General features: G+C 45.6%; 1 protein-coding gene and 1 pseudogene across 1 annotated transcript; both read left to right on the top strand.

The window, feature by feature from the left end:
* The first annotated feature begins 893 nt into the window (after positions 1–893).
* Positions 894–1,259, top strand: LOC116895792 (annotated as a pseudogene).
* Positions 1,260–15,043: 13,784 nt separating this feature from the next.
* Fcgr1a (Fc fragment of IgG receptor Ia) lies at positions 15,044–23,959 on the top strand. Its single transcript, XM_032897692.1, has 6 exons — positions 15,044–15,134; positions 15,502–15,522; positions 16,578–16,832; positions 19,951–20,199; positions 22,221–22,499; positions 23,562–23,959. Exons 1-6 carry the CDS (start codon positions 15,062–15,064, stop codon positions 23,786–23,788), a joined length of 1,104 nt encoding a protein of 367 aa, XP_032753583.1. The 5' UTR covers positions 15,044–15,061; the 3' UTR covers positions 23,789–23,959.
* The last annotated feature ends 998 nt before the right edge of the window (positions 23,960–24,957 follow it).

Genomic DNA, 24,957 nt, shown 5'->3' on the forward strand with positions numbered 1-24,957 from the left:
CTTTATATGTTCCCATCTTTCTCCCATGCCTTTTGCCACATTTGAACCTAAAGTCAAAATATGAAACCATAGTTCACCAAGCAAGCCATATGCTATGCTGGCACCTTTTCTGTCTGTTCACAGTCCACATGTCACCAAGAAAGGGCACCCAGGTTATAAGGGAGGGTCTTTGGACATGTCACAATCATCTTGACTCTTACCAGCCTTGGCTTGGTAGGAGCCCAGGCAGCTGACTAGTATTCATTTTCTTCCAAATAATACATCCTTGTTATGGGGACAAGCAGCTGGAGGGAAAGGTGTAGTCAATTAGCACCAACTTGTCAGTTCCATTCTGGTGAGAGAGAGAGAGAGAGAGAGAGAGAGAGAGAGAGAGAGAGAGAGAGAGAGAGAGAGAGAGAGAGCACACGTGTGAATGCTTGCACTCCACTCCCTAAGCATGTAAAAATATGAGCCTATGGGGGCCATTCTTATTCAGACCATCACCGTATCTTTAAACTTTATATGTTTACGTGTTTATGTATTTTAATGTCCCATTAAAGGCAAATTTCACAAAAGTACAAAGCATAAATCTCATCTGCCTTGTTGGAGGAAGTGTGTCACTGTGGGGGTAGGCTTTAAGACCCTCCTCCTAGCCATATGGGAGCCAGTCTTCTGTCTTTGGATCAAGATGTAGAACTCTCAGCTCCTCCAGCCCCATGTCTGCCTGGACTCTGCCATGCTCCCACCTTGATGATAATGGACTGAACCTCTGAACCTGTAAGCCAGCCCCAATTAAATGTCTTTATAAGAGTTGCCTTGGGAGTCCTGGCTCGGGCCCCATCGTTCTACACCGGCATCGTGTGGCTGTGGGCTCCGCTGGGATGAGCACACGGTGGGAGTCGAGAAGTGGAGTCATGGCCAGTACAGTGGTAGCAGTCAGATTGACCATTGCTGCTGCAGGATTCGCAGGCCGTCATGTTTTTTACAAGGCACTGAAGCATGTGGATTCTCAAGTAAAACAAGTTTTCCAGAGTCACCAAAATCCGCCTTCAGTGGTGGGTACTATAGAGGTGGGTTTGAACCCAAGATGACAAAACAGGAAGCAGCATTAATACTAGGTATAAGCCCTACTTTCCTTTTTCTTTAAAGGAAAGAACCCGGATGCTCATCGACGGATTATGCTCTTAAACCACGCAGACAAGGGAGGATCTCCTTATATAGCAGCCAAAATCAATGAAGCTAAAGACTTACTAGAAGGACAAGCTAAAAAAATAATCTGATGAATTTTAAGTCCATTAGTTTACTTATGAGCATGTTTTTTAAATAAAATGACTCAGAGCTATAAGTCAAAAAAAAAAAAGAAAAAAGGTGAAAAAAAAAAAAAAAGAGTTGCCTCGGTCATGGTGTCTTTTCTTCGCAGCAATGAAAACCCTCAGACAATCAAGGACTCCTGTGACATCTCTCCAGCACGTTCAAGGCTGACCTTGAACTCCTGGTCTTCCTGCCTCCACCTCCCCAGGGCTGGGATTACAGCCCTGAGCTCAGATGAGGTTCTGAACAATGTGCTTTGCATGCCCAGGCAAGTAAAGGAATGTCAGGACAACTATGTCTGTAGCCTCAATCCGCCATGCTCGAACATCACCTCAGCGTTCTGGAAAGTCTTCTGTGTTTAGTTTTTATTTGAGACAAGTCTTAGGGAAAGGGAAATGTTAATCACATTTAAATGTGATATCAAACACATGTGTGACACAGTCCCCCTATCTCTGCCTCATGGTCCTGTAGAACTAGAGTTTTAAAAAGGTTACTCATTGTCAGAGTCCGGATGTGCAGAACTAGAGTTTTAAAAAGGTTACTCATTGTCAGAGTCCGGATGTGCAGGGCCGGACGTGCCTGAGGGAGAGCCAGAGATAGGACTTGCCAAACCAGCTATCAGCCCCAAGGACATTGATCATCTGTAGCCACCCCCTCCCCTTCCTTCACCCCCCTGAGTGAGATGAGCCACCCTACCTGCCTGCCGAGCTGCTAGAGAGCACGTACTCCTTGCTGATGTAATTTCGCGCCGAAAGTAACTGTGCACCTTTTGAATTGACCAATCATGTGTAACCGCGCGAATGCCCCTAACCTCCCCTATATAAGCCCCCGAGTTTGGAAGCTCGGGGTCGATTCCTCTGTCTCCTGTGTGAGATACGAGTCGACCCGGGATCCCGCTAAGACCTGGGATCTCGTTAATAAAGGTACCTCATGCTTTTACATCAAGAATGGCTACTGGTGATTCCTGGGGGCACCCCACCCCGCGATCGGAGCGAGAGATGCAGCTCCCCGTTTTGGGGTACGCTCTTTCAGTCCGTTGTCTACACAAAAAGTCTTTCTTTCTCCTTGGTAAATATAAAGAATCTTTATAACAGCCATACTTATTTAATTTTTGTTTATTGCTTATATGAAGTTAGTCTAGTCTTTATGCTTTATGTGGTTTTGAGTTGTTTTTATTAAAATAACAGAATCAAAAGTACACTTAGTGTAATTGAATCCAGAGGCAGTGTTTTCAATTACAAATCATAATCATGGGTTGGAGAGATGGCTCAGCGGTTAAGAGCACTGCCTGCTCTTCCAGAGGTCCTGAGTTCAAATCCCAGCAACCACATGCTGGCTCACAGCCATCTGTAATGAGATCTGATACCCTCTTCTGGTGTCTGAAGACAGCTACAGCGTACTCATATATAATAAATACATCTTAAAAAAAAAAACAAATCATAATCATTAGGTAAATATTTGTGCCCAAGTTACACTAACCAGAAACTGCCAAGAACCCCATATTTCTAATTTTGTCTCCAAAATGTCCTCCTGTGCTAAGGACTGAAGGCCGCACTGCTGACCAGCTCCATGCTCACTCTTGGGGTCATCACCAAGCTTTTTGCTGATACTATCTGAGTGTCTGACCCAAATGACAATGACTCTTCCTCCTCTAATGCTTAGGCTCCAGCACAGACGTGAAACCTGTTGGGTGTGTATCAGATGCATGGCTCACACACTCATGACTGGGGGTGCCCAGGCTCTGTGCAAACACAGCAAAGGGGCAAGTGATCTTCATACACTGGAACCACACTGTGAAGAAACCTATGGAAATGAGCTGGTGGAGAGGGGGGTGAGGTGGCATGGGTAAGGAATCATGTGATTGGATTGAGCAACGGAAGCAAATGCCCTTTTCTGAAGCCTTCACTGTTTGTCTAGACAACCCCCAGACAGCATTGCTAGTTTTTTTGCTCAAATCTGCAGGGGAATAAAGAGGTTCACAATGGTTGGTCTCTCAGGACTCTTCTCAGAAGCCTGAGAATCATTCAGCCACAGAAAGGAGAGAGAAGGGCTGGGGAAAAGGGAGAGAGAAAAATGGCCCTTAAGTCCAGAGGCTTGAAGGATAGGGATGGGGAAAGTCTTACATTAGGAAATAGCTTCCCCTAGGAGGTTTCCGAGCTGAACCGTTTGCCATAACCAAGTGGGGAGGGCAAGGATCCAGGCAGCCCTGGCTCTCACAGACCTCCAGTCAGTCTCAGAAGAGACAGGACAGACGTCTGGGGTGTGTGACAGCAATGCCTCTAGGGCAGGGAGACCTGGTCTAACAGTGACTGGGGCCATGGGAAAGAGTATGATCACAACCTAGGAACCACATCAGCTCTCCCCATCCCCCCACACACGCTCCTGCTAGGGAGAAAGGGCTCCACACAAGCCTTGTGTCTCAGCAGTGGGCGCGGACACAGTTACCCCCTCGCTCCCGGGCCGAGCTTTGCTTTAGTTTGCCTTGTGCTGCTGCGACCAAATGGTGACCAAAAGCAACTTGGGTATATCTCACTTTACAGTTAAAGTCCTTTACCAAGAGAAGCCAGGGCAGGGACGGGGAGGCAGCAACAGAAGCAGAAGCTCTGGAGGAATGCTACGCACTGGCTTGGTCCTCATGGCTTGCTCTGTCTGCCTTCTTATACCACCCAGGACCACATGCCTAGGGGTGGCACTGCCCCCTCCCCCAGTGAGCTGGGCCTTCCCACATCAGTCAGTCAATCAATCAATCAATCAATCAAATGCCTTAAAGGCTTCCTTACAGGCAATCGAATGGAGGTATTTTCTCAACTGAGGTTCCTCTTCTCGGTAACTCTGGCTTGTGTCAAACTGAGAAAACACTAATCAGAGCATGGTATTTCCCTTCAACATAAGCTGCGTATTACATTATACCAATATTATACCATTTTCCTGGAAGCAAGTGAGAGAAAAGCCTGGAACCCTAAATGTATCTCAGTCTCTAGTGAGTTTCACCATATTGTCTTAAGTTATTACTATGAAGAGGAGAGTCGCCATCGGAGTACAAGAAGGCCTACTCAGTTCCTGAAAGAGCAGAAGACATACATCTACTGTCTTTAAAAGTGCTGAGCCAGGGGTTGGGGATTTAACTCAGTGGTAGAACGCTTGCCTAGCAAGCACAAGGCCCTGGGTTCGGTCCCCAGCTCCGAAAAAAAGGTGCTGAGCCAGCAAGAAGATAGAAGTGACTTATTTCTTGATCCTCTTCCCATCCCTACTGCAGAGTGCCCAGCTCTGACTGAATCCAGCATCCCCCACACACACACACACTCAGTAACAAAGCTGCTGGTTGCCTGGCCACCTTGTTGAACCTCTATGTAGAAAGAGGCACCCTCAGGGTTAAGCAGGGATAGCAGGGGTGTCCCTAACGTCTCCAGCACATTGACCTTGGACCGTGAGGAAACTGCTTAACTTCTATTAGTTTTATTTATGTCATATGCAACACCAGCACAGTGATAGTATGTAGTAAGATGGAAATGTTAGCGCTCCACTGCCTTTGGATGGATTTATTTACTTTCGTTTCTGTAACTCTGACTCCCCGTTGAGATTCACATTCACTTCCTGCTAAGAACCAGTCCAGATTAGGGGAAGAGAAACTGAGCTGTGGTGGTAAGGAACAACTCAGACCATGAGGAAGAGTGGATAAAACCCTTACAAAGTAAAGCCACTGTGGGGACCAGACCGCAAGGGCAGTGTCCCGCTGTGTGCATTCCTTTTGGTGCTCCCCGAAAATAACTATTTCGCAGCAATGTTTTGCTATGCTAGTTATTAGCCATGCTAGTTCCATGAGCTGAGAGCGCTCTGAAGTTCAGAGACTTTGGCCACAGGATGAAGGGTGCTTATTTCTCCGATTGTTTGCTGGAGGAAATGTGATTGGGTTATCAGCGAGCTCACTAAGGGAAGCTTTGAACTAGTAGTGCAGGGGTAAAATGCGCTTCAAACAGTTGATTTCATTTAGTGAAGTCTCCTGGATTCCTCCAGTGTGCCTCCTCCCACAGGTCGCTCTACAAAGAACATCTTCAGCTTTACCCACTCACAAAATCCTACAAACATTATGAAGGTCAGAACTCCATTGCTGGCAGAAAATGTCTTAGAAGTTTTGGGTTATGGTGTCTTAAAGCAGGTTATTTTTCTTGTAAATACCACCCAGTGTTGGACAGTTTACTCATACGCACCAACCCACACACATAATTAAAATAAAGGATCAAACACCAAACACTGAATGAGGTATGGTGGTGCTCACCTGCGATCCCTGGACTCAGAAGTTGGAGACAGGAGGACTAGAAGTTCAGGGCGAGCCTCAGCTACATATGGAGGTTGAAGCCAGATTGGACTTCATGAGACTCTGTTTCAAAAACAACAAAAACCTACACCATACATAATAACACAACCTACCACAGTAAACACTTCACAACTCTGTTTACTTAGCAGCTCAACTTACCCCAAAGTCGGCATTTCACATTTTAAAAAGTTCTGGGGCTGGAGAGATGGCTCAGTGGTTAAGAGCACTACTGTTCTTCCAGAAGTCCTGAGTTCAAATCCCAGCAACCACATGGTGGCTCACAACCATCTGTAATCTGATCTGATGCCCTCTTCTGGTGTCTGAAGACTGCTACAGTGTGCTCATATGCATGAAATAAATACATCTTAAAAAAAAAAAATGGTAGTAGCCCTTATATCATTTACAAAAAATTCTGACGCTAAGCCAAGTGATATTTACTGGGCCTCCTAATTTCATAGAAATTGAATGTGTAATAAAGATGAACTTGCAAGTAAGAAAGTAAAACAGAAAAGCCGAGGTATTAAAAAAATAGAACCTATTAAGTCTAATGTTGATTCTTTGAAAAGATATCATGAACAACCTAGAGTAAATGTTTTCACTTATCTGATTTTATTTTATTTATTATTGTGCACACACACATGTGTGGGTGGGTGATGATATATATCGTGCAGAGATAAGAGATAACTTTGTGTCGTTGGTCCCTCCTTACAGCTCAATCTTATCGTCAGGTTTTCTTTATAGATATGAGAATCTTGGTACAAAACCATAATTACGTTAGAGTGACCTTTGAACTGCAGTTTTAAGAGTTTTTAATAGCCGATGGTTGTGTTCCGTTTTCTGGGAAATACATTCTTAGTTTTTCCACCCTGTTGACAGGTCTCCCATAGCCCAAGTTGTCCTCAAACTTACTGTGTAGCCAAGGATGACCTTGACACTTGATCCTCCTGCCTCTGCCTCCCAAGTGCTAGGATTATAGCCTTGTGCCACCATGACTACCTGTATTTAGTGCAGTGGTTCCCAACTTTCCTAGCGCTGCGACCCTTTAACACACCCAGTCATAACATTACTTTCATTGGTACTTTATAACTTTTGCTACTGTTATGAATTGTAACATAAATATATGTGTTTTCCAATGGTCTTAGGTGACCCTTGTGAAAGGGTCATTTGATCCCACAAAAAGTAGAGACTCACAGGTTAAGAACTCTGCTTTGGGGTTGGGGATTTAGCTCAGTGGTAGAGCGTTTGCCTAGCAAAGGCAAGGCCCTGGGTTCGGTCCCCAGCTCCAAAAAAAAAAAAAAAGAAAAAAGAACTCTGGTGAATTTGGGAGATTAAAAAAAATGCAGAGGCAGGGGAATCTCTGAGTTTTAGGTTAGTCTGGTCTACAGAAGAAGTTCCAGGATGACCAGGGCTACACAGAGAAACCCTGTGTTGAACCGCTTGTCTCCAACCCTTCACAGGAAGAAAAAAAGAAAGAAAGAAAGAAAGGAAGAAAGAAAGAAAGGAAGAAAGGAAGGAAGGAAGTGAGGAAGGCAGGCAGGCAGGAAGAAGGAAAGAAGACACTGGTCTCTGTAAACACCCCAGACACCCCCAGGACAGGCTATACCAGTTTCCCAGCTCTCAGGCTGACTGAGTAGACAGTCAAGAGAAACCATCGCAAGCCGGTTTGTTGATCCTGATTTTGTCTCCTGAGCTGCCAAAGTCTTAGCCAATATATTGGAGCACAGCCCTGTTTTCTACCAAGCATTTCAAAGTTTCAAGATTTACATTAATTTTTTTATATCTGGTTGATTATTATACAAAGTGAGAGACTGGAAGCCCAGTTTAAATACTGTACATGTGACTATCCAGTTTGGTCCACACAAATCACTTCCTGTGAGTTGGTTGAAGCTGTGCAGATTATTTCCTGGATCCATAATTCTTTTCCATTGGCTTATACGTCTGCTTTTGTGCGATGCTGGTTTTGTTACCATGATTTTGAAGCCAAGAACTGTAATACCCCCAGAATTGCCCAGGGTTACCTTGTCAGGGTCTTTCCTTTTTCCATAGACATTTTAGGATTTATTTTTCCTTGTTCTATGAAACCTGCCATTACTTTGGATCTGTAGGTCACTCTGGGTAGCGCTTCCATTTAAACAAACAGTAAATTATCCATATTATAGTCCATATAAACGAACAGTAAATTATCCTGATGCAGATGATGAGACCTCATTCTACTTGCTGATGTCCCTAATGCCTTTCTTCTTCTTCTTTAAAAAAAATATTTATGGGGTTGGGGATTTAGCTCAGTGGTAGAGCACTTGCCTAGCAAGCACAAGGCCCTGGGTTCAGTCCTCAGCTCCAAAAAAAAAAAAATTATTTGTTCTTATTTTACGTGTATTGGTGTTTTGTTTGCATGTGTGTCTGTGCACTGTGTATGGGCTTGATGCTCACAGAAGCTGGAAGAGGGTGTTGGAGCCCCATGAAACTGGAGTTACCCGGTAACCACCATGTGAGTGCCGGGAGCCCAGCCCACAGCCTCTGGAAGAGCAGTGAGTGCACCGCCCGGCTGAGTCACCTCTCCAGCCCCTTCTTTCACTGTGGAAACCTTTCACACTTTTAAAGGCTTATTTACAGGCATCCTTAGCTTTCTGGTGGCTGTTATGACTAGGACTGCTTTCCTGATTTCTTTTTATTGGTGTATACAAAAGGTACTGGGTTTTATTCATTGACTTTTGTTGCATTGAAATTTCCTCTGAGACAAACATTTCATCTTAGAGAGAAGCTTAGGACTCATAATGCTCTAAACTTTGAGCTATCTAGAAGACCCTCAGGTGGGCTAAGCTTTTCCAGAAGAGGTTTAGATCCGCCGAGCTGTCTGGAAAGGGTGCATTCTGACCTGTCTGCTCTCTGCAAGTTGGGCAGTGGGCTCCCAGCTTCACAATAGGAAGGCCTTTGGTGAGGCCTTACCCATATTCCTGCTAGTAACCCCAATAATAAGTTCACTTGTTCACCAAGGTTAACCACCATCCTTCAACCTGATGGATCTGAAATCAAAGCAAAGGCAAGCTCTGAGGAATGTCCTTGATCGGATTATTCAAAATGGGAAGGGCCTAAATAGAGAAGATAAGAGAAACATTTTTCTTTCTGTCCTCTTGCCTTCACTCTCACTAGTAAGTTTAGCTACTCTGTTGCTACTCCTGCGTCATTCGTTTGTATTAGAACCCAGCCTAAGGCTTCCAGCAAGCACTGAAGAACATCTGCTCTAAAGGAACCCACCCGCCTTCCGTGCCTGCTTCAGGGGCTGAGCAAGAGCTAATGAGTTCTTGGCCTCTCCAGTATAAGAGAGCCATTGTTGGACTACCCAGACTGCATCGTGGAAGCCAGTCCAATAAATCTTCTTTTAATAGATATTTTAAAATCTGCTCCTTGAGAGGACTCTTAGTAATACAAGGAGAAACAGGAAGTTTCTCCTGCAAGATCAGAACAATGAATATGGAACTAGAAATTCAAGCTGAGCAATCAGGCAAAAGAAGAAGAAAAGGAGGAGGAGGGGAGGAGGGGAGGAATGGAGGAGGAGGAGGAGAGGAAGAAAGAAACGAGGGGGGCAGTGGCGAAGAGGGCTCAGTGGCTAAGAGCACTGACTGCTCTTCCAGAGGTCCTGAGTTCAATTCCCAGCAACCACATGGTGGCTCACAACCATCTGTAATGAGATCTGCTGCCCACTTCTGGTGTGTCTGAAGAGAGTGACATACAATGTACTTAGATACATAAAATAAATCTCTTTTAAAAAGGAAAGAAAGAAGTATCCACATTTTCAAAATCTACAATTCTTCACACAGAAACCCACCCAAACTCAGGCTAGCGTTGGCTGCAGGTTTGTCCTGTGTAGCCTTTATTATGGTGAGGTGCTATTTATTCATGGATTCTTATCATCAAGGGATATTCAACAAGATTTTTCTCTTTTTTTTCTTTTTTCCAGAGCTGGGGACCGAACCCAGGGCCTTGCGCTCGCTAGGCAAGCGCTCTACCGCTGAGCTAAATCCCCAACCCCAACAAGATTTTTTTAATCAAAAGCTTTTTCCCCTGTATTTATTGAGATGGTCTTACGATCCTCATCTTATACTTTAGTGGTCTTCAGTCATCCTAATACCATAACCCTTTAATACAGTTGCTCATGTTGTGCTGCCTCCCAGTTCCTATCGCTACGTATAACTATCATTTAGCTGCTGTTTCAAATCCTAATGTAAACATCTGATGTGGAGGATATCTGTTATGTGGCCACTGTGAAACGTTTGATGCACCAAAGGGGTCACGACTGACAGGTTGAGAACCACTGCTACACTTTATGCTGTATTAAATTTAAAAATCTCCTTAAAAGATTTATTTATTTTCTTTTCTGTTTTGCCTGATGTATGCATGTGTATCACATATGTGCCTGGTCCAGGAGGCCAGAAGAGGATCTCCTAGAACTGGAGTTACAGGCAGGTATGAGTTACAGACAGTTTCTAAACAATGGTTCTCAATTTTAAAGCAGTTTTCCTAATGCCTCAACCCTTTAATACAGTTCCTCATGTTGTGCTGACCCCTAGCCACAAACTTATTTTCATTGTTTCTTTATAACTGTAATGTTGCTACTGCTTTGAATTGTAATGTGAATATATGATTCGCAGGATATCTAATTACATAATCTCTGTGACAAGGCCCTTTGGCTTCACAGGGATCGAGAGTCACAGGTTGAGGAACATTGTTCTAAAGGAAGTAGATATTTTTCTTCCTTTAGGGTGGAACAGATGCAAAGAATGTGGGAAGAATCTGTGGCCAATATATTTTGTCCCTTCTCGGCACCTCTACTTCTGTCTATGATGCCCTCCTGTCCTGTTGCTATGATTTTGAAGGTGCCTAGCAGAAATTCCAAACTGTTGCTGGCTTGGAAGGACAGGGAAGATTAGGAACATTTAGCCCTATGATCCATCAACCATCCTTGCACACAGCACTTGGTGACGGTCTTTGAGTAGTGTCTCCATGTCTGTGCTTTCCTCACACCATCAGAAAGTTAAAAGCTGGAGGAGAAATTTGTGTGACGGTCCCATTTCCTGATGAAGAAAACAAGGCACAGTGACGATGTCACTTCTGGACTAATGGAAAATATGTATATAATAGTAAACAGTAAGATGAAGTTGGCCATGGAGCAGCTTAGGAAGAGATTTCAGGGCTGCATAGGAATATTGGACAAAGGGTTTGAGGAATGTGTTAGTGGTGAGCAAAGATGGAGAGTCAGAAGATACAAAGGTACATGTAACCTGCCTTTTGCTACTCTGTGGGTTCTTCCTTCCACCCTTTCAACCCCCTAACACCAGATAGGAGAGAAAAAGGATAGAGAGGAAGGAAAAGAGACCCTGAATAAAGTCAGGGGTTGGAAAGGGGGCAACATTATCGTTAGACTACTTCCTGCTGATCAGGGGCATGGAGTTTCTTGGGGTAAGTTTGATCCTCACCATCAGGATATCTAATTTCTTCTTTTTCTTGTTTCTTTGCACACTATGACTTAACCTGAGACCAACAATGACCAACAACTCACCCTGACTCTCTCGGGCATTTATGGACCCTCCGATAAACCCCCGGAGTTCCAAACATCACACAATCACAGAAACTCTCTGCAGCTGGCAAAATCACACCCTTGCTAGAGCATGAGGCAAATCATAGTCAGCTGCTGTGGACGATCTGAAGCAGCCTCACGCCTACACCTGGGATCAGAGTGAAAACATAGTCTTATAGTCTTTTTGTGTTTTTAAAAGAAGCCAAAATTCCAAAATTGTCACTGCAGGCATAGGTGAAGGTTTATTTCTAAAGTTGCTCTCATTTTGAAGATGCCCAAAACAGAAAAGATTTGGTGGATCCAGTTTTAAGAAGGGAAAAATCAATGGTTTCTGGCAGGGGACTTTTTATTAACACGAATGGTAGTCAAAGAAAAATGGCTGCTTCATGCGAATCTTCTGGTAGAGCTTTTCTAACATTACTAAACACGAAGAAGCAGACAATTTCAATTTTCAAATAAGTTAGAAACTTATAGGCCCGAGGATACAATTCAGCGGCAGATCACTGAACTTGTTCCAATTCTCAACACTGTTAAGGAAAAAAAATACCAGTCTTTAAATATAATTGTGATTTTGATAATTATGTGCAATTCTTTTTTCTTTTTCCAAGTTTTTTTTTTTTTTTCTTTTTCTTTTTTTCAGAGCTGGGGACCGAACCCAGGGCCTTGAGCTTGCTAGGCAAGCACTCTACCACTGAGCTAAATCCCCAACCCCTTTTTCCAAGTTTTAATGTGTGTCCACATGCTGTATGCATGGTTTTGCATATCTTTGGTTGGGTGTGCTGTGGGTGCACGTGCATGTGACTGGGGCTGTGTGTGCATGTGCGTGTGACTACAGTGCAGAAGTTGACCTTCCATTTCTTTCATCACATTAGGTCAGAGTTTCCCAATCAAACTCAGTGCTTGCCAATACCGTTGAGGCCCATGGGCTGTACCTTCCGAGGCTGGATTAAAGACAGTCACACTGTCTGTATGTGGACACGCCCATGCCACATATTTCTGTGGATTCTTTCATGACTCCTGTGAGCATCGTGATTTTCATTGGTCATTAAATGCTAGACAGTGCTGCCTGATTAGTTAGGATATGTGCTCCATGTTCCAAGTTCTTTCTTACATGGACTCACATGTGTGACAGTGGCTACTTTATATGGAAACTACAGATATTTATTAGAGAAAAGAGCATTTTATCCCTTCAGGTCATGGGGGTTCATCTCTCTCCCATACAGGTGAGTTCTTATCCCCCGTGTTATCTTGATCATTGAAACACTGTGACTTTAGACTTTTCAGGGGTAAAGGGGCCAGTGTTATATTCTGTTCATGAGGATGTGAAAGAGATCAAATGGTCTGCTTTTGAACTCTACTTCTTTAATGAATATGTATTATATATAATTCATTCTCTTTTCTATACCCCCCCACAAGTAATCGAATTGATAAATAATCTGACTTTGTGTGTGTTCTGCAGAAAAAAATCCCACGGGGTTGGGGATTTGTCTCAGTGGTAGAGCGCTTGCCTAGCAAGCACAAGGCCCTGGGTTCGGTCCCCAGCTCCAAAAAAACAAAACAACAACAACAACAACAACAACAACAACAACAACAAAAAAAGAAAGAAAGAAAAGAAAAAAATCCCACCCAGATTTTCTCATCTGGGTTAAGTCTTGCTGTATAGCACTGGCTAGCTTCAAACTCACAAGCCTCTTGTCTCGACTCCCCATTGTGGGGTTATAAGTAAGCAAGCACCACCACTTTCAGCTCTGCTAGCTGAATGTGTCCTATGGAAATAATAATTAAAAAAAATTTTTTTTCGGAGCTGAGGACCGAACCCAGGGCCTTGAGCTTGCTAGGCAAGGCTCTACCACTGAGCTAAATCCCCAACCCCAATAATTCAAATCTTAAAGATATTGCAGTTCTGGTCATAATGGTTACAAATTAGAAATAACCTGTGCCTGAAGAGAAGTTGATGAAATAAATTATGTCACATCCACGCAGCAGAAAACCGTGGAAAGAAAACTGTAAGAATTATGAAAACAGTACTTGATGGACTCTCGCAGAACTACAGCTTGCCTGTCTGTCTGGGAACACCCTGAGCTCACTCCAGATCTTCTTTCTTGCTTTCATGTGTATCAACCAGCGATCACACTGTAGCCATCTTTAAATCTCAGTGAGATGCAACAACGGGCATTTATTTCTCATGCTAAGCTTGTAGATAACTGGGGCAGCTCTGCTTCAGTCTACATGACTAATGCAGATGGCTCTGTGCTATGGTTAGCTAGCAGAGAACTCTCTAGCAGTGATCATAGAAGCAGCTGTGTGAGAGAGACAACTTTATGCTTTTGGATCTAAGTTCTGATTTAATGTAATGTTCTCATCCATGTTTCCTTAGTTAATGGAAACCAAGTGGGTGAGTCACAGTTGCGAGTCAAGATGGTTTTAGATGCATAGCTCCACTGGGAAAGCTATCCAGCAGTTGGGGCCAAGGAATACCACCAAGTCACATTTTACAACAAACTTCACACAAGAGATTTAACTGAGAAGGAAAAAAACCCAGACCGGTAGCAGCCTGGGAAACTGAGGCCAACACAGGGTTTATATAGTGTTGAAGGGTCGTGGGTGGAGGAGGCTTGGGAGGAGCTTTCTGAGTGGTCTGGGATTGGAGGGATTATGTGGCCCAATCTTGGGCCAAACTCAGGGATTGGTGGTGTTTTTTTTTGTTTTTTGTTTTTGTTTTTTTTTTTTCCTTTAGGGCGGGGCCTGGCTGCCCTTCATCTAGGAAGTCTGGAAGGCAGGACCTGGCTGCTAGATCTCCTTCTCTGGGGAGCCTGGCCATTTGGGAGCCTTGAGTGTTTAGGAAGTTTACAAAGTATACAAAGTTTACAAAGGGAGTATCTGCCCAGGGCAGGGCCAACAGCAATCATTGAACTCAGTCTACTTTCTTTTTCTCCGCTAACAGAATCCCTAGAATTGTGAGTTAGACCTTTAGAGCTCTCTAAGGGTGCCACTGAGGGCACAAAACTTCTCATTTGAACCTTGAAACTCCTTCCCTACGGATATTCTTGTAATAATATTTATATTAAGTGTTGCATTTCTCTGGAGCTAGCCTAAATGCTATAAATCCATAGTAATTTTCTGGAAGATGGCTTATATATTATTGACCTCACTTTTTCCTAAAATGGAAGGCTGATTCTTTCTGTGTGCCCAGAGGAGAAGAGACTTGCTTATGTTAGGGGCACTCTTTTTCCGTGACTCTCATACAGACTGACATAAGAAATCTCTGGACTCAAAGGATAAAACTATCTAACCCTTGAATCAATTTCTAAAGTGCAGTTTTGCCATAACTATTCCCTAAGAAATAGAAATAGTAGGAGAAAATAACCAGAATAGAAGTACCAGTAAAAGTTTAGATTTGGATTTTCCATTGGGTTCTGAGCATTCACAACTCAAAACAAAAGAAGCAAACTAAACACAGCATTTGAAAGAGAGATGGGCTGAGAAACCATGCTTTAAGAAGCAGCGGTGTAAAGCTGGGAACAGTGCTGGACCCTTCTCATCCTTCCCTTTGGGAGGCAGAGGCAGGTGGGTCTCTGTGAGTGAGAGGCCAGCCTGGTCTATATATGAGTTTCAGGCTATCAGAGCTGCAGTAAACCACACAAGGCTGTAATCCTAGCATTTGGGAGGTAGAGGCAAGAGGATCTGGAGTCAAGGTCATCCTTGGCTACACAGCAAATTTGAGGATAACCTGGACTATAGGAGACCTGTCAACAGAGGGGGAAAAAAACTAAGGATGTATTTCCCAGAAAAAGGAACACGGCCATAATGCAAGTAGGCAGAAATGGCAACTTCCTTCCTCTTTTCTAAACTTGGTCCCTAGCCCCAAGTAGAACCTTTTTATGTCTTGCACGTTACATGATTCTTACCAGCTTGGAGGTGACATGTGGCTTCTAACGACTCTGCTACTTTGGGGTAAGTTTGGCTAAAGGAGGCTTGCTGGGGGATGTGACTTCTCGCCATGATGAGTCAACACTTTCTGTCACCGTCTGGCATGTTAGCCTAGAACTCTAAAGACTGCTCATCAATGATCCGATAGCTTATTGGTGCTTAACTTCCAAAGGATGGGAAGGGAGCTTCTGGCGGCACTGAGCCTGCAGCCTCCATCAGAATAAAGAGAGCATCAGGAACAACCATTCGTTCTGCTGGTGCTTGACTTTGGAAAACAGGGACAGAAAGGGTTCAGATGGTCCTGGGAGGCGACAGGACCTCTCTTCCCAGTCTGCATTTTGTTGCCACCATTTTCTTTCACCAACTGATCTCTGTCTCTGGTCTCTTGCAGTTCCAGTTGGTGGGCAAGTAGGTGAGTGACCGCTCTCTTATCCTTCCCCCTCTGCTGCTTTCCTGTTTTCAAAAGGTGGCTTCCATCAGCCTGGAGGGAGGAGCGCAGGGGAAAGACAGGCAAGAGGAGGATTTCTCAGTTGCAGTCTGCATTTAGAGTGAGTTTTCTGCAATGCCGGTGTTTAAGGTTTTTGTCCAAAGTTTTCTGAGCAAACTCTGGCTGCTCAACGAAATGCCTAGTGCAGTGGTTCTCAACTTCCTAATGCTGTGACCCTTTAATACAGTTCCTCATGCAGTGGTGGCTCCCAACCATACAGTTATTTTCTTTTTTTTTTCTTTTTTTTTTTTCCCCCCCGGAGCTGGGGACCGAACCCAGGGCCTTGCGCTTGCTAGGAAAGCGCTCTACCACTGAGCTAAATCCCCAACCCCATACAGTTATTTTTATCGCTGCTTCATAACTGTAATTCTGCTACTGTTATGAATCGCAATGTAAATATCTGTGTATTCAGATGGTCTTAGGTGACACTGTGGAAGGTCATTTGACACCCCCACACACATACAAGGGGTTCAACTCACAGGCTGAGAAACGCTGGCCTAGTGAGATCAGAAAAGCACAGAAGTTTAGAAAACCAGAAGCAGCCCTACTGGGCTGGGCTCTTAGTGCCCCAAATCTGTCCTTTTCACAAGACAGCAGAGACAGGTTTTTCTCCTCAGGAGATAGGAAGGCTTCAAGGGCTTGAGCCTCTGTTGCCAATGGAGAAGTAGATGGTGCTTTCCTGCTGCCTCCCCTCCCCCACAGTCTAGAGCTGAGTGTAGGGAAACTGGCTTGAGGCCAGTTTGAATTAGTGGTCGGAAACCCACTAATTAACATGAGTGCTTTCATCACCGACAACCAAATCCAGATCAAATAACCTAGACAAGCTCCCTCAGTCCGGGAATTTAAAGGCCCGCTGGCTGCGTGGGCTCTTAACTTGCTAATCTTTTTAAACTAATGCATTTCCCCCTCTGCTCCCAGTAAGACTTCACCAGTTTAACTCACTCAGGGGTCACATTGTTGTCTGTCTTTCTGTTCTACAGTTAATGCCACAAAGGCTGTGGTCACCTTGCAGCCCCCATGGCTCAGCATTTTCCAGGAGGAAAATGTCACTTTGTTGTGTGAGGGACCTCACCTGGGAGACAGTTCCACAAAGTGGTTTATCAACAGCACAGCCATTCAGATCTCCACACCTACCTATAGCATCCTCAAGGCCAGTTTCAAGGACAGTGGTGAATACAAGTGTCAGACAGGTCTCTCAATGCCAAGTGACCCTGTGCAGTTGGAAATCTACAGAGGTAAGCATGGAGTGGGGCAGGAGGGGTGGGGAACTCAAAGTCTTTCTTGGCGTGGGTGCTAGAGTCCTGTCTGTCTGTCTGTCTGTCTGTCTGTCTGTCTCTCTCTCTCTCTCTCTCTGAGCATGTATGTGAGACTTAATCCGAGTGAACATATCAGCATTAAGAACCTACCAGGTCAATGGAGTCAGAGTAGTTAAAGCGTCACATCAAGGCCCTGTTCGCCCGCAGCAACACAGCTGGACCAGTTTGAGATACAAGGTCTCAAGAAAAATCTCAGCTTCTAGTATTTTATCTCTGTTCAAAATTTCTGCCCCGGCTTCTCTAGCTTCACCCGCAGCAGTTCTTGTCTGTAGTTTTCCTTGTGTTATTCTGATTGTGGACACTGGGATGACGTTGTGGTTTTAAATTTATATTTCTTTGCCGATTGTTTATTGACCACTTTTTTTTTTTTTTTTTTTCCGGAGCTGGGAACCGGACCCAGGGCCTTGCGCTCGCCTGGCAAGCGCTCTAACGCTGAGCTAAATCCCCAACCCCTATTGACCACTTTTAATGTGTTTATTACATGTCTTTATAAAACCTTTACAAAGTCCCCGAGGAGTCTTTCGTGCCTGGGTGGTGGTGGTGAGGCACATCTTTAATCCCGGCACTAGGGAGGCAGAGGCAGGCAGATCTTGGCGTTCAGGGTGAGATAATATATATCTCCCCCCCCCCCCCAGGACACCCAGGGCTACACAGAAAAACCCTGTCTTAGAAAATAAAACAATAAAAAAGATTTTGTTTCTTACTTTACTTATGTGTATGTATATATCTGTACGCCACATGTGCATACATATCCTTGGCGGCCAGAAGAGGGTGTTGGATCTCCTAGAACTGAAGTCACTGGCGATTGTGAGCTGCCAGGCCTGGGTTCTCGGAACTGAACTGAGGTCCTCGAGAATGGTGGTTCTCAACCTTCTTAATGACTTCTTTGACTCTTTAATGCAGTTCCTCATGCTGTGGTGATTATCAACCACAAGATTATTCTCATTTCTACTTCATAACTGTAATTTTGCTGCTGATACGAATCGTAAAATAAATATCTGATATGCAGGGTATCTGGTGGGCAACCCCTGCCAAAGTCTTTTGATCCTCAAAGGGGTCCCGACCCACGGGTTGAGAACCCCATGCTCAGGGTTGGGGATTTAGCTCAGTGGTAGAGCGCTTGCCTAGCAAGCACAAGGCCCTGGGTTCGGTCCCCAGCTCCGGAAAAAAAACAATCAACCTTCAAAAATGCAGACTAAGAGAACCCCATGCTCTAGAAGGCGATCAAACAAAACTGCTGAGCCATCTCCCTAGTGCCTTGGCCAGGATTTCTATTGCCTCCCCTCTCCCCTGCGCCCCATTAGCTCATAGGAATTCTTTATATATTCGGGGCATTCTCAAGTGTTGGGAGTTTCTCTGCTGCTGGCCTTTTCAATGTTACAGGGTCAGGTTTTCCAGCCCCTCCCCCTAGCCAGGGAACGAAAGTTCTTGATTGTCATCTAATACACCAGGTTTCCTGGTCACTGCTCCCCAATCCTATTTATAAAATGTTTGGCCATGGATAGGCAACAGTGGGAGATTTCACTGTGGTTGCTTTGACACTCGGGAGTTTCAGTCAGTCTGGGCTAAGACACTAGGAGTTAGACTGTCCCTGGTAGGCAGACAGAGGAGCCATCTAGACTTTCAAGATGGATGGCTTACTCCTCATCCTCCTGGTCTGAGACAGAAGCCTCACAGGTTTAAAAAAAAAAAATCTGAAGGACTTTATTCATTTTTTTCCCACCAGTTGGGCCCTCTGCTGAATGACCAGCCTAGAAATTCAACGGGATCTGTATATGCTTATATAACAGCTGTGGGGCAATCAGCTGCCAATCGTAAATTAGGAGAGGAAGACTGACTCACCGAAGACTTGAAAAAACAAACAAAAAGCAGCCTCTGAGAAGAGACTGAGAATTTTAGCTCCCTGTGTGCGCACAGGCTCTGGGCGTGCTTGCCGTGTGTGCAGAGGCCCTCTCTCTGTGTGCTTGCCGTGTGTGCATTCCCTCACCTGTAATCATGCCTCTTCCCCAGCTGATGCTTTCTGCTGCGTTCACAAATTTCCCTGCTGCCATCTATTTGTTGCACTCAGCTTTTCCCCACCCTTTAAGTCTGTAACAGACAGAACCTCTTAGAGACCCCAGGACCAAAAAAATGAAGCTGGTTGGTGGGTCCAGGTTCTAGTCGTGTGACTCAGAATGAATGTCACTTTCCTACTCAGAGGCAGTAAGAATGAGGGCTGATCTTTGAATAGGAAATTAGCAAGCTATGTCTAGATCATATAGTACAGCTAAAAGCTGTATCTCATGTGGTTTTTATATGAAATACCTTTATTAAAGGTTAAAAAAACCCACATTTTCCCATATATGTAGAATCTAGCCAAAAATATATGGAGATGAATGTACATTTGGGTACAGTATAACATACAGATGAGAAACATTAGGGTTCTGTCGAGGAGAGACAGAACACAAGTAAAGGACACGTGACATGAAAGAGGGCAGAAAGCATGTTGTTTTTCTAGTTCTATGTCTGTCATGAAATTTTCACTTTTGTTGATGGATAGGTGCATAAAAATAAATTCTGTAGTGCCAATATACAACTCAATGTCAATCCCCACAGCTGCCATTTGGAATGGCTATTCCAACTGTATAAACGTTCATTGAGATATTGAGACTTTGAGTCCGGTTAATTTCAGGGTCTATTTTTTACTTGCGTTTTGATAATTTCATAAGGGGATAAATCAAAATCAGACATAAAGCAAAGACATCCGTGTGTCTGAACAGTGCAGGGTGGTTTCTTGGTTGGGGACAGGAATTGCAAGAAGAAATTGCGTTTAGGAGTGTGGCAGTGACTAAGAAGATAGGGGGCGCTAGCGCGCACAGCTGCTGGCAAAAGTCAATTTTCTTTCACCAGCACTGAGCGCTTTGAGAGCGAGACAGGCCTGAGCCATAGTGGAGATTGGGGTTGGAATGTTTCAAGATATAAAAATCCCCAGGGTCAGGATCTGGCCTCCTCACATTTCCTCCGTCGCATGCAAACACTGTGGACCCTCACTTTTCAGATTGGCTGCTACTCCAGACCTCCCGCAGAGTCCTCACAGAAGGAGAGCCTCTGGCCTTGAGGTGTCACCCGTGGCAGAATAAGAAAGTGTACAATGTGGCTTTCTATCGAAATGGAAAATCCCTTGACTTTTCTCAAGGTTCAGAGGTCACCATTCTGAAAACCAACCTGAGTCACAGCGGCATCTATCACTGCTCAGCCATGGGAAAAAACCTCTTCAAGTCGGCAGGAGTGTCTGTCACCGTGAAAGGTACCCAGTCTAGATAGCAAGAGTTACAGTTGTAAGGACCAGAAGAGCCACTACGAAAGTATCTCAGTCCTCACTTAAACTTACAAAGGAGGGAGCTGAGTCCTACGAGGCAAACAACCTCCCGGAAGGCCACCCAATGATCGCTGGCTGTAGGGTTGTGGGTCCTGCGTCCGCTCCGCCACGGCCGCTCTGGGAGGTGGGACGCCGGAGTTGACTGCGCTTACCCCGTGCTGTCGCCTAGCAGCTGTTGGGTTGTATGGAAGCCCCGGGACAAAGCTTTGGGGTGGAAAAGCTCACGCTGAGGCACGGGACGCCTGGAGCTGGTTCAGGGGTTACTGGGCCTGCGACAAGGACGGGCCGTCTGGTTCTCGGGCTCTTGGGCATCCAGGCGCTGCTGGGGGCCACTGAAGAGCTGAGAATGGAGTGGGGGTCTGCAGGCTGGATCTAGCCTGGGCCAAAGGAAAAGAGGGGAGCTCCGACTGGTCCTTCGAGGAGAGTCCTTGGCTTGATCAGGCGGCGGATTTGGGCTTGGTGGAGGTCGTGGCTAGGAGCATAGACGGCAACTCTGAAGGCAAAGGCTTCATGGCTTCATGCTCCATGGCTCCCCATGGCAGATCCTAATGAAAAGAGGCCGTCCATTGTTTTAAGGCATTTATTGTCGTGGTGGAAAGTGGATGAGTAAAACCGGATCCCACTTCTCAGGGTGGGTCTGAGATTAAATACCTTTTGCAAGGAGGGGTGTCTGGGAAGGAAAGCTTATTGGCTAAGACTCCAGGCCTCTAGGTACCTCGTTAAAATGGAGATCTGTCTTGAGCCTACGTGACCACAGGTCATGTCCTCTACATGGGGGTGGTGTGGGGCTTGGGGCGTTGCCCTTATGTGACTGATGGCCACAAATCTATGGGGGGTGGTGGTTTGTGACAGGGTCCCGGTACCTGGGACAGGTGAAACTCTTCCATCCCTTCAGGGTCTTCAGGGTTTCTAGCCATAGCTCAACTGGGGACCAGGCTGCCTTTCGCGGTCCCACAACTGGCTGGGCTAGACCCAGAAGTGAAGTCTCAGCATTGCTCTTTTCAGCATCCACAGTGGCCTGATAGTGTCACAGTCAGGGGATAGTGACTGTCCCCTTCATCAACTTATTTTAGCTCTAAAGCCAGAGACTCAAAGTAATCAAGAGTTTTTTAAAAAATTCATTTGGGCTGGAGAGATGGCTTAGTGGTTAAGAGCACTGACTGTTCTTTTGAGTTCAATTCCCAGCAACCACATGGTGGCTCACAGCCATCTGTAATGGGACTAGATGCGCTCTTCTGGTGTATCTGAAGACAAGGACCGTGTACTCATATACATAAAATAAATAAATCTTTTAAAAAGATCCAGTTAAATCTCACGAAACTTCCATAGAAATAAAAGCCAGAAAGAACATTAGGAACCGGTTATATTTTGTGTTTCTGGTCAGAGACCCTGTAGCCCCCCTGGGTCCCCTTCTCTTTAAGCATCTTTAAAGTAGTTTTCTCTGTTCAAGCTCCACAAGGTCTTCGTTCCAGTTCTTTCCACGGCTTACCTTCTTTGTGTTCAGGCTCCCCAGCAAGGTGTTCCTGTCCTAAAAATAGTTCATTTCTAGGGGTTGGGGATTTAGCTCAGTGGTAAAGGGCTTGCCTAGCAAGCGCAAGGCCCTGGGTTCGGTTCCCAGCTCCGGAAAAAAAAAAAAAAGTTCATTTCTGGGGCGAAGGAATTGTTCCAGCTTCTCTTTTGAATAGCACAAGTATGGAATGACCTAGCTGGCGAGCGGGTCTTAGTGTTGACTCTGGGAGGATGCTGATGTGGGACTCATGGCTCCGATATCCGAGGTGTGCTTGTGTAAATGAGAAGCCCCTTAGCTGGAGGCCACTGTCAGGCTTTTAGAAATTATGCCTCTCTGCTGGCAATAGGGGAAACCCATTCTCCTGAGGATAAAGGGGGGTCCCATGAAAAGAACAGTACACAGAATGGAACACCCTGTCCCCTGTCAACTTTCTCTTTAGAGCTATTTGCCACACCAGTGCTGAGAGTGTCCTTGTCATCTCCCTTCCCGGAGGGGAGTCTGGTCATCCTGAACTGTGAGACAAGATTGTTCCTGCAGAGCCCCAGCTTACGGCTTTACTTCTCCTTCTACGTGGGCAGTAAGATCCTGGAGGACAGGAGCACATCCTCCGAGTACCACATACCAAGGGCTGAATGGAAAGATGATGGATCGTACTGGTGCGAGGTAGCCACAGAGGACGGCCGTGTCCTTAAGCGCAGCACCAAGTTGGAGCTATTTGGTGAGTGAGAGGGAAGTGGGGGCCCCCTTTCCTGCTGTGGGGCTGGGGTTCACTCGGGTTTGTAGTCCAGCCTGGAAGAGGAACACCTCATGTGCAGGGCCTCAGCTTCCCTCAGAACCACAGCCTTCCCTGAATTTCGTTCCTTTCCTTTCCTTTCCTCTCCTCCCCTTCCCTACCCTTTCCTTTATTCCACTTCTTTCCTTTATCTCATTTTCCCTCCTGTTTACGTCCTTCATTTTGTCTTCCTCCCTGCAGCCCTCTCTCACTTCCCCTTTGCTGCCCCTACTCACTCGATACAGAAGACATTAGGATTGTCTTAGCGTCCATTACTGTGACCATGACCACAAGCAAGTTGGGGAGGGAAGGGTTTATTTGGCTTACACTCTACAGCACTATTCGTCATAGAAGGAAGTCAGGACAGGAACTCAGACGGGGAAGGAACCTGGAGCTGACGCAAAGGTCATGGAGGGCTGTTGTTTACTGGCTTGCTCATCGTGACTCATTCAGCCTGATTTCTTACAGAACCCAGGGCCACCAGCCCACCCTACCCACATTGAGCTGGGCTCTTCCCTATCAATCACTGATTTAGAAACTAGCTGGGTTTTATGGAGGCATTTTCTCAGTTGAGTTTCCCTCTCTTTAGATGACTCTCACTTATGTCAAATTGACATAAAAGTAGCCAGGTCAAGGGTGCACTTTTTGATTCGATTAACTTATATTACAGCTTTACTTTTTGTCCTCAAAGACAACATAGTCCCCTTGCCTGTATCTGACTGGAGTGGAGGGTCATGAGTTTCTAGAACTAAGACTCTGGCAGGAAAGAATCCTCAAACTTGCTTCAAGCAAGCATTAAAGACACAGAAATAGCAATGGTCCCTCAAGTTCAGGTGTGACATTCCCAAGGAGCCTGCTCCACCTAGAGGGCTGATATGGAACTGCTGGAAGTTTCTGTCCCTTGAACTTACTCTCTGGGACAGACAGCTTTCATCAACCTGTCTTTTCCTTCCAAACAGAACTTGGCTGGATCGCTCCACTGTCTCAAGGATTTCTTCTCTCTTTCAGGTCCCCAGTCATCAGATCCTGTCTGGTTTCACATCCTATTTTATCTGTCAGTGGGAATAATGTTTTTGGTGAACACGGTTCTCTATGTGAAAATACACAGGCTGCAGAGAGAGAAAAAATACAATTTAGAAGTCCCTTTGGTTTCTGAGAAGGGGAAGAAAGCAACTTCCTTTCAGCAAGTGAGAAGCGATGACGTGTATGAAGAAGTAACAGCCACTGTAAGATAGGCCACCCCAAAAGAAGCTCCTGAAGGACCTCAAAACTCAGGTGACCCTGGACCTTAGCAGCCTGAACCACTTCCTCTCTGTGGCAGTACCGTGGCACAAACTTCCCAAATTGACCCTGAAACTGTGGGACCATGGCACACAACTCTTAAATAAAGCAAATATTCAGACTGACTCCGGCTAAGACAAGCTGGGTACTCAGACATTCGAAAGGAGACCCTACACCAAAGGGATCTTAGAACATGTGGAGTCAAGTCACAGCAGGGGATTGTCGAATGTTTGACCTTATTGAGCAGGGAAACCGGAACAGTAGGAAGTGAATCCCACAGGAACTCCCCCACTCCACCCAGCTGCTCCAGACAGGACCCAGCTTTGGAAGACTCCAGGCTGAGAAATGCGGAACTAGAGCAGGGGTGAGATTCCTGCCCAGAATGGAGAGCTGTGCCTCCCCTCACAGGGTGGATGGTTTCAGGGAAAGGCCTTCCAGGGGACAGCCTGCGTGTTAGGGGACAGATGCTGATACAGACAGCGCCTTAGCCTAGGCTAAAGCTGGACTGACCGGTGGTCACCGTGAGGCACCTGGATTAGTGTCTTCCTGCCCACTGTCTCTCTTCATGCTCCCTCCCCAGGTTTGCCGCCCACATCCCTCAAAGGACATAGTGGCAGCAGCTAGAGAGTGAGGTTCCAAGCAGTGATCCATCCAGCTAACCTCCCTCAGGTCCGGAGACCTGCCCCACTCCAGGGGCCTTTCCAGGCAGCCTGCATGTGGTGCCTTAGCAGAGCTATGGTACGAAGGCTTTTAGCTCCATTACAAGCTCTATTTTAGCTCTACTATGACAAGCAATCAGGACCCTCAAGTCCCTCACTGGGTTGGTCTCCAGCCTACATGCACCATCTGTGAGACGGAGACTAGAATGGGGCTAGAACACTGGCCAAAAGTTTAGAAGACACTGCTCATATATGTGTGCCACAAATGCCCTGTGACCACACTAGGAAGACCGGATCCTAGACCCCCTGAAGGTCTTGGTGCTTCACATCCCTGGGACTCTAGGGTGAGCCATGCTAGAGATCCTAGTCCCCAGAGTGGGTGTGATAGCCTGAGTCTCACTTGATAAGAACCATTAGCAGATACCAAGGATATTTTGGCAACTTAACAAAAGAAAGCATTTAAC

The sequence above is a fragment of the Rattus rattus genome, chromosome 3 (assembly GCF_011064425.1).
Source record: "Rattus rattus isolate New Zealand chromosome 3, Rrattus_CSIRO_v1, whole genome shotgun sequence".
NCBI lineage: Eukaryota > Metazoa > Chordata > Mammalia > Rodentia > Muridae > Rattus > Rattus rattus.

What these genes read in the sequence shown, in the direction of transcription:
- Fcgr1a (XM_032897692.1), top strand. Translation starts at nt 15,062, where the DNA reads ATGTCTTGCACGTTACATGATTCTTACCAGCTTGGAGGTGACATGTGG. An exon ending in AACGACTCTGCTACTTTGGG is followed by an intron (nt 15,135 to 15,501) that starts GTAAGTTTGGCT and finishes GGTCTCTTGCAG; the next exon opens with TTCCAGTTGGTGGGCAAGTA. An exon ending in GCAGTTGGAAATCTACAGAG is followed by an intron (nt 16,833 to 19,950) that starts GTAAGCATGGAG and finishes CTCACTTTTCAG; the next exon opens with ATTGGCTGCTACTCCAGACC.